The sequence below is a fragment of the Heterocephalus glaber genome, unplaced genomic scaffold (assembly GCF_053883595.1).
Source record: "Heterocephalus glaber isolate CG9 unplaced genomic scaffold, H.glaber_assembly_v1.0 deba00001555, whole genome shotgun sequence".
Taxonomy (NCBI): domain Eukaryota; kingdom Metazoa; phylum Chordata; class Mammalia; order Rodentia; family Bathyergidae; genus Heterocephalus; species Heterocephalus glaber.
This window is the reverse complement of record NW_028258346.1, coordinates 10,966,005-10,979,248: the sequence shown is the minus strand read 5'-3', so window position 1 is coordinate 10,979,248 and position 13,244 is coordinate 10,966,005. Positions and strand designations below refer to the sequence as shown.

Sequence of the window (13,244 nt, the reverse complement as noted above, 5' to 3'; positions counted from 1 at the left end):
AATTGTATTCAAATTATTAATTCAGATTCTGGCAAAAAGTGAATTTCTTTGAAACCTTATTAGTTACATTTTGAAATCTGTGGTTACATAATAAATAGGAAATTAAAACTAACAATTATTTCTACACAGCTGTTCCTAGAACGAGCTCTACACAATGCAGTTCCGTGCCTGAACCAAGATTTGGAAAAAGAATTGGCAATGAATTTGCAGTTGGTTCGTTGGTTCTTTTTGAATGTAATCCAGGATATATTCTCCATGGATCCATAGCAATTAGGTGTGATACAGTGCCTAATTCTTTGGCCCAGTGGAATGATTCCTTACCTACATGTATCGGTAAGTATACAACTCTGTTTACTCTGTAATTGTGTAATTTGTTCTTCAAATTTTCAAATGTATTTCTTTTTAAATTGTCTGATAAAATTGCAGGTATTTATTGTAGACAACATCATGTTTTGAAGTATATGTACATTATGGAGCTGTTAAAGCTAGCTAATTACTGTATGCATTATTTCGTATAGTTATCATAGATTTTTGTGGCTAGAATCCTTTATATATATTCTCAACACTTTTTGAAAATAAAATATTACATCACCAAATATAGTTACCATGCTGTAGAATAGATCTCCTGAATTTATTCCTCTTATCAAACTAAGTTTTTATCTTTTAACCAACATATACCAACCATTTACCCCACATTCTTGTATCACCATTTTTTTGTCTATTTCTGTGAGTTCAATTTTTTAAGATTCCAAATATAAGTGAGGTCATGTCTTTCTGTGCCTGGCTTATATCATTTAACATAACGTCTTTTGTGTTCATCCATGTTGCAAATGGCAGAATTTCTTTTTTTGTCACTGAATAATATCTCATTGGGTGTATGTACTAATTTTTTATGTCTTCATCATCCAATGGACACTTTGTTTGTTTCTATTTTTGGCTATTTTGAATAGTGCTGCAATAAACATGGAACTGGAGATGTCTCTTCCACATATTGATTTCATTTTCTTTGGACATATATCCAAAGTGGAATTGCTGATGATATGGTTTTTCTGTATTCATTTTTTTATATGTAATGACTGTATTAATCATTTTTTACATAGATTAATCATTCTTGAATGTACAAGCTCCAGAAAAGCAGTTGTATCTGAAATTTCCATGAAATTTTGATGTACAAACATTTCCACCAAATTTTCATTTTTATATACAAATAGACTAAACAGTTAAAAACAAGAAAAATGTGAGCCATTAAATTATTGAATAACACCTACACGTAAAGAGGTGGAACTCTGATAAAGTACTTTTGATTTCCATTTGACTTCTTTTTATTTTAATTTTTTGTGGGACCTTTATGCTATTTACCCCAATGGCTGTACTAATTTACATTCTCAATACATTGCAAGAGTTCCTTTTTCTTCACATCTTCAATAACACTCATTATCTTTTGACTTTTTGATAACAGCCATTTTCAGTGGAATGAAAGGGTATCTCACCATTGTTTTGATTCACATTTCTCTGGTGTTTATTGATGTTGAAAATATTTTATACCTTTTAGCCATTTGTATGTCTTCTTTTTTCTTTTTGGGGGATTGAACTTGGGTCCTTGTGCTTGTGCAGCAGGCAGTGCAACCACTGAGCTAAATCCCCGGCCTGCATGTCTTCTTTTGATAAAGGTCTTTTAAAATCTGTTACCCGTTTATAAATTGGATCACTGCTTTGCCATTGAGGTTTTTGAGTGTCTTATATATTCTGGGTATTAACATCTTATCAGTTATATAATTTTCAAGTATTTTCTCCCATTGTAGGATGTCTCTTCACTTTGGTGACTGTTTCCTTTACTGAACAGAAGCTTTTTAGTTTGATGCATTACCATCTCTCTGTTTGCTTTTGTTTCTTCTACAAAAATTTCCTACTATTTATTCTATTATCTTGAAGCATTTATGGCCTTTTCTTCTAGTGGTGTCATTGTTTGGGAGCTTACATCTAAGTGTTTTCCATTTTGAATTGATTTTTATGACTGGTTAGACATAAGGTTCTAGTGACATTCTTCTCCATGTATATACCAAATTTGCCATGTATCATTATATTTTTAAAATTTAGTTTTATTGGTGCATGTTTGTAGTACATTCCTCCTGGGAGGTTGATACACATACATAACACACCTAAATCCTTTTTTCATTCCTTTCCCCTCTCTTATGTACCCCCCCCCCCAATATTTTGGTTCCCCTTCCCTTTTGCAAAGGATCTGTCTCCCTATTTCCTATTATCTGTCTTTTATTTTGGTCTTTATTTATATTTGGGGTTTCTCATATAAGAGAAACTAATCATTTACTGAAAAGACTGCCCTTTCTCTAATGTATATTTTAGCACCTTCATTGAAAATAAATTGGCTACAGATAAATAACTTCTTAGTTTTCTATTCTGTTACATGGTCTGTGTGTCTATGTTTATCCTAGTACCATGCTGTTTTGATTGCTATGGCTTTGTAATCTGTTCTGAAGTAATATTCTTGTTTGAGATGGCTTTGGCTGTTTACATATTGTGTGTGGGGGTAGTTTTATCAAATTTTAGGATCTTTTCTAGATCTGTGAAAAAGGCATTGACATTTTGACATGGTTTGCATTGAATCAGATAATGGCTTTGGATGGTATGGATGTTTTCACAGTTGACTGTTACAACTCATGAATATGACACATCATTCCATTTTTTGTTGGTTTGTGTTTGGTCCTCTTCAGTTTCTTTCATTAACATTTTTTTAGTTTTAATTGTAGGTATATTTTGGCTTTATTTTAAAATTTATTCCAGGTATTTTTTCATAGCTATTGTGAATAAGAATGATTTATTGACTTACAGTTGCTATTATTATATAGCAATGCTATTGATTTTTGTATGTTGATTTTGTGTATTGTAACATTGCTGAATTTGTTTATTATTTCTAATATTTTTGGCGGAATATTTGTTTTTCTTTATATTAGGTCCTGTCATCTGCAGTGACAGATTGACTTCCTTTTTTTCCATTTGAATGTCCTTTATTTCTTTCTCTTGCCTGATTTCTCTGGCTGAGACTTCTAGTGTAATCTTGAGTGAAAGTGGACATATTTGTCTAATTTCAGACTTTGAAAGAAAACTTTTGCTTTCTCCCACTCAGTATCATGTTAATTGTTGACTTATAATAAATGGCCTTATTATTCTGAGGCATGTTTCTTGTACACTTAATTTGTTCAGTGATTTTATCATGAAGTGATGCCAAATTTTATCAAATGCTTTTTCTGCATCTATTGAGATTATCATATATTTTCACCCTTTGTTCTGTTAATGTGGTATGTCATATTTATTGATTTATGGATGTTGAACCATCCCTGTGCCCTGGGTATTTGATCATGGTGAATAATACTTTGAATGAACCATTGGACTGAGTTTGTTAGTATTCTATTAAGGATGTTTACATCCATGTTCAGAACTATAAGAAATTTCTATTGTTTATACAGTTTCCCAGCCTGAAATATTTTGGTACAGCAGCCTGAATATTCCAAGACAACCTTGCCCCTAAATAATGTAAATATACATTTAATTTAATCCTCAAACAAATCTATACAGAAGTTAGTCTTTGAATTTGCAAAGGAATGAACTAAAAGAGAAGTAAAACAGTTCTTTTTAAAAATAGCATAACATAGTAAAGGGTAGAAATAATTTAGGGTGTAAAACTAAGTTTTTATTAAGTGCAAACCTCATCCTAATTAATAGAGTATTGCTTCCCTTTGAGTTCTGAGGTATAATCTTTTTCTATCCTAATTATACTCTTACATCTTATCATGTAGAATTCTTAAGTTCTTTAGCTTTATTTGTTTTAAAATCAACAAATATAGGCAATAAACCAATTAGATTTAGTTTCTCCTGTTTTGTGCCTGACATAAAGACAGGGTTATTTGTTCAAGAGACAAATAGATCTTCCTTTTACATACTTACATTCTTGTAAAGAAAAAAATAATAACATTCTTCCTTCTGAACTATAATGCATTTGACTTCATAATCCTTAAAATAGTAATAAGGTATCCTAAACAAAGGGAATTATTACTTGAAAAAATATTTCTATATATTTTACTAGAATTCATCATGTAATATACATAAATTGGAAATTACATTGCTTATAATTAGTTTAATAATTTAAGAAAGGCACATAACAATAAATCTCTTCAAATTCACAACAGATTTTTGAAATGTTTCTCTATAAATATCAAACATCAATCTTTATGTCTCATGCATAATTTCTGTTACTTTTAATTTATTTATGTAGGCATTGATAGAAAACATTAATGTCATCTAGTCGACAATAACTAAATAAGTAATCATCTTCATTTAGTCTCATATGAATAGTGAAAATTTCTTCAAAATAGTCATCTGCTGTAAAAAGAGAGATATGATGACAAGTGGAAATTCATAAACTATCTCATTAATTTTTAAATATTGTTGAAAAAATTTGTCCTTTTAGTTAGAGTTCAGAGAGCCTACATATGTAAAAAAACCTGAAATGTAAATTTATGGATTACTCCTTAAAAGAACTGTTTGTATATTTACTAAGTTAACATTCTAACTAACCAGGGGAAAGTTGTGAAGCATCATGTAAATATAACTAAAGACCTCATACCTGGGAATTATAATGAATTCTTAGCACAAGCTTAAATTAATCTTGGTTAAATGTCTTGAGCTTTGACCATAAGACTGAAATTTAAGTATAGATGCTTCTCGACACATGATTAAGTTACATCTTGATAAACTCGTGTAAATTTAAAACGTTGTTAAGTCAAAATGCACTAAATACACCAATCTTACCAAACAGCGTTTACCGACATAGTACCCTGTAAAATACTGGTTGTTTACCCTCATGGTCGCCATGACTCACTACTTCTGCCTTTTAGCACCAGGTAAGAGTATTTATGTAACACTGTTATTATGGGGAAAGATCAAAATTCAAAATTTAAAGTGTGGCTTCTTCTGAATGTACATCACTTTTGCATAATCATAAAGTTGAAAAGTCATAAGCCAAACCTTTCAAGTCAGGAACCATCTGTACTCAAAATTCACATGGTGACCGAATCCTCCAACAGAATCAGCACAGACGATTCCAATTGTAAAAGTCTAGGATGCAGAATATAAGACCGCATATCAGTGCCGTCAAGTGTTGGATATTGTTGAATCCATATTGATTATGGATTCATTTATTGATGTTTTCTTTTAATCACACTTTAAAGTTATTATATGTAAAAGTCATCTCCCACAGAAGATGTTTGCATCATGGCAGAGGCTATAAAGACTGGTTTCATCATTTTTTTCCATATCCAGTAATGTAGGATCCCTTGAAATCAACTTATTTATTTGCATTTAAATTTTTTAGGTGAAGTTTTGGAGAAACATGATAATTTTCTTTATACTAATAGTAGTTATTTACTAGAATACACTATTTAGGGCTCTGAAATTTCTTTCTATCAACTGGTACACCTAAGAATAAATGGATACAAAGAAGCATACTTAAAACAAAGAACATATTCATAATTTTCTTTGCATTGTTTGGAAGGTTTAACATAAAATAAAAATAAATTGAAATTTCAACAATCTTAATTGGTCTTTAAAATATACACAAATAACATTATTAACCATCATTTGTACTCTACCTCATCCCTTTTTTCCTGAACCTGAAAAATTTAAACATTATATTTTCCAAAGAAGCATATTTTTTAAATGTCCATGAAGGTATGAAGATGAGACAGGGTTAGAAAGAGGAAAGACATAGAAGGGAGAAGTGAGCTGACATGAAGGAAAGAGGAAGAAATGAAAATGAAAGAAAATTTTAACCAGAGGAGAGAGAAATGTGAGAAGAAAAAAGACAGAATATTTCTCAGAGTGTAGAGAATAGTAAATTACAAATTTTAAACTATAAACAATTATCTTCTTGAAAAGAGCCTATTACCATACACGATTATTATAAAATTGTTCATGTGTGAAATGTTTCAACTAATCCCTGTCTTTTTGCCATCAGAAATGAGCATTCAGGTATGTGAAAGGAAGAATATGTAGCCCACATAGAGACAGCATAACAAGTCTGATAGCTTCCATGCGGAAGTCAACCTGAGAAAGACTATCAGATGGTCACCTCTTCTGAGGCTGACACACGACTGAAGGAATAAATCCTAGTTTACTGTCCCCAGACTAGGTTTGGCTGTGGAACTGGGTGATGGGTATAAGCTGGAAGAGTTTTGAAGAATATGCTAGATAGAATAGGCCCATGTTGTTATCAAAGTACTGTAATGGTCATGTTTTCTATAGAGAAAGTTTCAGCTTTTTAAGAAAATAATTAAGCGGTCATGAACAGAATTTTGGTAGAAATATGGACAGCAAATTTCATTGTGATAACTCAAATGCAAATAATGAACTAATTGTTCCTTCCAATAAAGGAAAGGGCTATCCTTGTTACAAAGTGGCAAAACACTTAGCTGGATTGTGCTCCTATTCTAGCATTTTGTGGAGAGTAGAACTTAGAAACAATGAAATTGGATATTTGGCTGAGGAAATATCTGAGCAAATTGTTGGAGGTACAGCTTGGCTACTCTTGAGAGCCTGTTGTAAAATGTGAGAAGAAAGAAATGATTTAAAGATAAAATTGTTATTCAAAGGCAAAAGAGAATTTGAAAATTTGGAAAATTCTCCCAGTGTGAATATATATATATATATATATATATATAAAAGCATTCAGGAGCAAACTCTAAGGGTGTGGCTAAGCAATGTTTGATAATGAGATTACCATCTCAACAGAAGCTCAGAGCAATTTAACAAGATAATAGGCAGATCAACCCATGGCTTGGTAGAAGTCAAGACAGTGGAAGAATGACACTGAATGCATTTCAGAGATCATCAGAGGTGGCTCTTCTCCTCACCCTTCTTTGAAGCCTTTTTTCAAAGCATGGGCCTCCTCTGCCTACCATTAACTCACATCTCATACTCTGCTTCTGTACTCTATCCCAGAGTTCCTTTGCTATCCCCAGGACGGTTGTTAGCACACAGTTCCCTTTGTGTACATATTAAAGGATACCATGAACACCATAGCTTCCTATGCAGAGAACTTCCACAAGGTGAGGCTACACAGAGAGCCTCAACCAGGGCAATGCCCAGTGGAGTGGTGTGGGTACAACTAACCTTTTGACCTCAAACCAGGAGATCCACTGGTGTGTATTTCAGTCCAGAAGAACCACAGGCCTGCAGCTTCAGCCTGTGAGAGCTGTGGCATAGGCTATGCCCAGCAAAGCCACTGGAAGCAAACCACTGCCCACCAGAGATACAGTAGGTAGGGCTGGAAGGTAGGGCTTCCTCCTCAGAGTGTGTAGAAAGCAGGAGTTGAGATTCAGTGGTTTCAGAAGTCAGCACTTCGGCCCTGGTGTCCCTGAAGGACAGAGAATGAAGCCTAAGATTACTTGTAAACTTTGAGGCTTTGAACTTGTTCATGACAAGTGACCTCTTTCTTAATTCCTATACTTCTTTTTTTCTGGATGAAAATAGCTGTTCTATAAGTCTTCCACCATCATGTATTGGAAGCATATAATTTGTTTGGTTTCACAGGCTTACAGCTGAAAAAATATTTGCCTTAGAATAAATCGTACCTTTGAGTTTCCTCCATATTTGACTTATATTTAAATGAGACTTAGGAGTTTAAACTTTTGATCCTGTAAAAATTCAGAGTTATAGCAATATTGAGATGAAATGAAAGTATTTTGCATGGAAGAAGAACATGAATTTGGGGGGCAGGGGCAGGACTTTAAGGTCTGAGATATTTGTGTTCCCCTAAAATTTGTAAATTGAAATCCTAATCTACAAGGTGATGGTACTGGGGGGTGGGGATAGCGCTTAAAGTTATAAAACCTGAGTCTTCATAAATGAGGTTATAAAACAGACCTCATTAAAGAGACCCCAGGGAGCTCTTTCATTCTATTGCTATTGAATACACAGTGTAAAGATAACTACCTCTGAACGTAGGTTCAGAGTAAATAACCGTGCACGCCTAATTTCTTAGTGCTTGATCTGGAACTCCCCAGCCTTCAGAAGTATGAGAAATGACTTTCTGTTGTTTATAAGTTACTCAGTCTAAAGCATTTTGTGGTAACAGCCTGAACAAACTAAGACAGATCAAAAATACATATCTAGAAATAGAAAACTATATCAGATGACTTGTATTTCCCATCACTATCACATCCAAAGGACTTACTGTTACGAGGTTTGGGAGTGCGGAGTCTCCTTCCAGAAGTAGTTTCTAGTATCTTTCTGTCCTCAACAAATAATGGTCAAGACAAACACAACAGATAACAAGGTTTTAAAGAAACATGCTCCACAGAATGAGTTTGAGCCAAGTAAAAGTAGGAAAAGAATTACACCTTATAGTATGATAGCAGACTACTATGAAAGGACACAGTAGCTCCAAGCTCAACGGCAACTGTCTTTTTGTATTTGGCACACCTCATAAGAACTTGAGGTCTAGGCTGTCCTCTCCCAAACTGCTGAAGTTCTGGCAAGAAGCCCACAAGAAGCTGTGGAACTATTATTCCCACATGTCCTGGAACTTTGCAAATAACAGGTCACACCCACTTTCCAGCCAGCTGACAACAGCCTAATCTCCTGCCTCAATATTACCTTGTACAGCCTTTAAAATATTCTTCCACTTTAAGGTGTAAACCCAGAATATTGACTAAATAACAGAGGGCTTATAGAATATATATGAAACAAGAACTGGAAAGGGGATGATTCTCAATGACAGTCAGAAGATAGCTCAGTTTAAGTTTTACCATTTGACCCAAATACTAATACTTAGTTTATATTTCTATTTTCAAATGTAAATGCTTTACCTTTAAAATAATCTGAATAAAATGATTGTTTTAAATTAAAAAAAAACTTTGTATTTTAATGATCCAAATTTAAGAATCAAATACAGAGCTATAGCTTGGTTATAAAACACTCCCTTTAATTTGTGATCAGTTTGAACATCTGTTAATCTGTGTAACGTGTTATCTGCTTCAAGGCCTTTGAGCTTTCTGTTCCCTCTAATTGGAACATACACCCCTCTGATATCATTTTTTTATTTGTTTCACAAGATCATTTTATTCAAGTCTCTCCCTGAAAATCTTCCTCAGCCATCCTACATATAGTAATTTTTGTCACCTGTTCCTCATTGACTTATTGTACTGTTACCTTTTTTCCTCCTTATACAATCATTTACTATACTATGTGTATAATTTTCTTACCCTGCCCCCTTTGCCTGCCACTGTTCTGTTTTTATGCTTTACCAAAAGATTTGGTGCATAACAGGTATTCAGTAAACTTTGGTTCAGTGAACATATTTTAGCAAATAACTGTAATAATTTCTTGAATACTTATAGAGGTCTAAGAACTTTGGCCAACTTTCAGAGGCAGGGTTCATGAGTTTCAATTTCAGTGTTCACTTCGCTTTCTTAGACTCCTGCAAATCTGAAATTTCAGTTTCTTCAGACATCAGTTGGAAAGTTATGTAGGTAAAACACAAACCATAGATTTACAGATTATAGGGGGATTTTACTCTGAAAGGGAACTTATTCTTTATTTACAATGAACCATTCAGATAAAATCTTTGACAATTTATTTACAGGATTTATATATGACAATTATTTTCTTTGCCTTCCCAGCTCAGTGAATGCTCAGTTAACACCTTAAGCAAAGTGAGCATCTAATTGAAACCCAAAAAGTACAGCCTTCTACATTCCTCATGAGTTCCATCTCAATTGAATTGTTTCAGTTTCACAGTTCTTTTTTTTTTTTTTTTTTTTTTTTCCTGTTGTTGTTCTTTTTTTTGGTACTGGGGATCAAACTCGGGACTTGGTGCTTGCGCAGCAGGTGCCAGAACCCCTGAGCTAAATCCCCGGCCCTCACAGTTCTTATTACTTCTGTCAGCACTTTCATTTTTTTCTCATACAGGAACGTGCAATAAAATGTTCAGTAATTTTGCACACATTGACACAGTACAACTAAACCATTGACAGAAAATTAAGCCCATTAGATGTGATTGTGGTAATAGCTGAAATGTTCAAATACCATTAGCCTCTAAAAATTTAAAATTCCAGTCTGTAAACAATAAATAATCATCTTTTAGAAAGCTGTAGTACTAAAGGTAATTTACTCTTAGGTAGATTTCAGAAAAAAACAATATTTTGATAATAAAATTGAACATGGAACAAATGTAAAAGTGAAAAATAGAACTTATCCTGAAGACAGGTTTTATCTTCCAAATTTGACCTTGATGTACTTTACATTTCTTGACATTTTCAGTCACATAAACCCCCAGGCTGCCTTGCCTTAGAAACTGGGATTCAAATAACCCTCTGCAACCACTAATAGCATTCACAATACATGGCCTCAGGCATAAGCACTTCTGTAGGTGAGAAGTCTCTTTGGAAAAGCCCCTGAAGCCTGTACCTAAACCCTTTAGGCAAAACCTCTTTAATTGGCTGTTTATCCCCATCACCCTTTTCCGGTTCTGTTATTTCAAATCATTTCCAAATTCAGAAAAATAACTTTTACTTGGATTGTTTCCATGGCAACACCTGTCTATTTTATTTTTTCTTGGAGTGGGAAGGAAATTGATGAAGAAATATATATATATAAGATCTCAGCTCTCATTCCTTGATTCATTTGTTCAGCCATCTACTCATTCAAGGAAAAGTTATTATACTACAGTAATAAATAGCAATTATTAGCATGTAAATTAACTGCTATTAAGCACTGTATAATTTAACATTGGCATAAACTCCAAGAGGCAGAAAAATATTTTTTTTACAGATAGGACAATCTTCGTGGCTTAGGAGCAAAAGTTGAATTAGGATTTGAACCCAGGCTATTTGATTCTAAAACTTGTTCTCTTAATCCATATGTGCTGTTGTGTAAAAGATAAGAAGAGGAAGTTTATCATACATCTTTTAAAAATAGGATGCATATGTTAGGTTAAGTCATGTACATGGGAAGTAAAACTTGTAAAACATTATGTGATAATGCATGTCTGGGAGTATTTTATGGTTATTTTCTTTTTTGGTTAAAAAATGAAAGTGATTAAAATGGAATTTGACAAATTTGACTTGCTTAAGAAAATACTGAGGCATAGAAATGATGTTACTGATAAATAGGCAACTTTTAACCACATTATAAACACAGATATATGCCCTAACCTTCTACAATTCATCTCATAATCACGTATTATATGCTTACTGAGTGTCAGACACTATTCTAGGCACTGATTACTTGTTTCTAAATAGGAATATATGATTTTTTTCACTTATGCAGTGTGTTAGTTTCTTTTCTCTCACTGCTGAGACAAAATACCTGACACTCAAAGTTAAAATGGGGAAAGGTTTATTTGGCTTACAGTTCATAGAGGTTTCAGTCCATAATCAGCTGGCTCCAAGGCAGAGTGGCAGAGGGGCAACAGTTCATGGCAGTGGAAGACAGCAAAAACAACAAGGGACCTTAATTAGCATCTTTCTGTCCCTTTTATCTTATTCAGACTCAGGGCAGGTAGACTCCTGCCTTTAATCCTAGTGCCCTGGAGCCTAGTCCCACCATGAATCAGTCACATACTCTGGAGTCAACGACCTCTGCAAAAGCATGAAGCTTTGGGGGGACCTCTAAACACAAGCCATGACATGCAGTCTACACTTGAGAGGAACACAGAACACATCAATGAATACATTGTCTGCTTTCAAGTAGTGGTGTTAGGCAGTCAAGTCAATCATGTGCTGAGGGTCAGAGGAAGACACCCAGGACATGCTGCTGTTTTGTACCAGAAGGAAATGAATAAAGGGAGGAAAGCATAAAAGTCCTCATGGTAAGCAAGTGTTTGGACTGTGAGGGGAGGGCAAGTGTTGATATGTTCACAGCACAGCCAGAACTAAGAACACAGTGAATGATGGTAAGCGTGATGGGAGATGAATTCAGGCAGGCAGAGCAAACCCCAGTCATATGGAACCTTGAAAGCCATGACCAGTTCAAATTAAGTAGTGTGGGTATTAAGAGAGAAGGAGGAGTCATGTGATCTTAGTTTCTAAACAGTCACTCTAGTTAGTGTAAGAAAGAGTGGAATAGAAGCAGTAAGACTGATTAGGAACTTACTACAGCAATGTAGAGGAAAGGCAATAATCATTTAGATAGGAAGATCATAATCCTTGTGATAAGAATTGATCATCTTTGAGATATATTTCTAAGGAAAACTGACAGGGTTGACTTCTAGGCGAAATGAAGATGGAAATATGAAGTGGAGTGTAAAAAAGAGATGAGTCTTAGTTGTATCACCTACAAGCAGAGGGAATGCGGATAACCTATACTGAGGTGGAGGAGAAAGTGGATGGAGAAGAATTTCAAAAGTATTTGGGGAATATTAATTTTCAGATACCTCTTGGACATTGCATAATTCAAGGGATACCTAGAGATAAACATTTAGTAGTTATAGTATATAGAAAATGTAGAAGTGGATGGGATCACTGAGCCATGGTGATTAGAAAGTGTTCTAGGACCACATCTCAGAGTGGGGAAGTTTTTTACACAATCAAAAGAAGGAAGATGAGTTAAGAAAAAAAAATCATATGTGGCCAATGACATACAAAATGTCAGGAGAGTGTAGTATCCTGATGACCAAGCAAAGAAAGTCACTGGTGGGTTGATCAACAGTGGGAACAATTGCTCATAGTTTGAATAAAATGCAAATTAAATATTGATCATCTCACAAGAAGAATATTTGGGTGACTCTCCCTTAGTCATTTCAATACATAGCCATTTCATAGTCGTCAGAACAAAAGCCTGATTGAAAAAGAATGAGAACAACATAGAGGTACGTAGAGAGGGAGAACTCCTCTAAAGCATTTTCACTTGACCAGTGTAAGCACTCCATGAACCATCTTTTTTCTTCTATTTTTGAGTGACTCTTTAATATAATTCTTCCTCTGTTCCTAGAATACTATTCTCAAACCAAGTAAGAGAGTTGTTTTTATTTTTAATGTGGTTGAATTTTTTTCTAACCAATTTAAACTGAGTTTGTATATAACCCATAAGGTAGATTTATGAGATCAAGTGCATTCAAAGTGGTAAGGCCGTAGATAGCAAAAACATAGATTTATAAGAAAACACAACAAAAGAACTTTCTCAAAAAAATTATAGTATTCAAAAGTTTACAGTATACTTTTTGAGTAATT

At 34.0% G+C, this 13,244-nt stretch overlaps 1 protein-coding gene across 6 annotated transcripts in view; it reads left to right on the top strand.

Moving 5' to 3' along the window:
* Csmd3 (CUB and Sushi multiple domains 3) overlaps positions 1–13,244 on the top strand; it is a 1,141,260-nt gene that overhangs the window by 984,211 nt on the left and 143,805 nt on the right. For all 6 annotated transcript variants that reach the window (XM_087190703.1, XM_087190702.1, XM_087190706.1 and 3 more), the window contains one exon: positions 130–333. In XM_087190703.1, the coding sequence (XP_087046829.1) occupies positions 130–333 (204 nt within the window). The remainder of the gene's footprint in view (positions 1–129; positions 334–13,244) is intronic.